The sequence below is a fragment of the Eurypyga helias genome, unplaced genomic scaffold (assembly GCF_000690775.1).
Source record: "Eurypyga helias isolate BGI_N326 unplaced genomic scaffold, ASM69077v1 scaffold20928, whole genome shotgun sequence".
Classification (NCBI taxonomy): Eukaryota; Metazoa; Chordata; class Aves; order Eurypygiformes; family Eurypygidae; genus Eurypyga; species Eurypyga helias.
In genome coordinates, this window is record NW_010266512.1 from 2,183 (window position 1) to 2,385 (window position 203).

At 59.1% G+C, this 203-nt stretch overlaps 1 protein-coding gene across 1 annotated transcript in view; it reads right to left on the reverse strand.

Annotated features, from left to right (window-relative positions):
• LOC104513691 (U5 small nuclear ribonucleoprotein 200 kDa helicase-like) overlaps nucleotides 1-203 on the reverse strand; it is a gene marked incomplete at both ends in the record, with an annotated part of 9,266 nt that overhangs the window by 2,116 nt on the left and 6,947 nt on the right. Inside the window, 1 exon segment of the mRNA XM_010157134.1 lies at nucleotides 1-94. This exon segment is cut by the window's left edge and continues 8 nt beyond it. Coding sequence (XP_010155436.1) covers nucleotides 1-94 — 94 coding nt within the window.

Sequence of the window (203 nt, forward strand, 5' to 3'; positions counted from 1 at the left end):
ACTGTGCTTGCAGCAGAAAGTACTCGTGGTGCAGGATGACTTCGCTGTCCACGTCCTCCACCAGAATCCAGAAAGCTTCGGATGATCCGTGTACCTGAGACAGGGCAGCGCTCACCTTCGCATCCCGAGGCCAGATCCCCTTCCTCCCAGACCTCCAGGAGCTGAGCACAGGCTCTCCCACAGCAACACGGCTCCAGGAATGC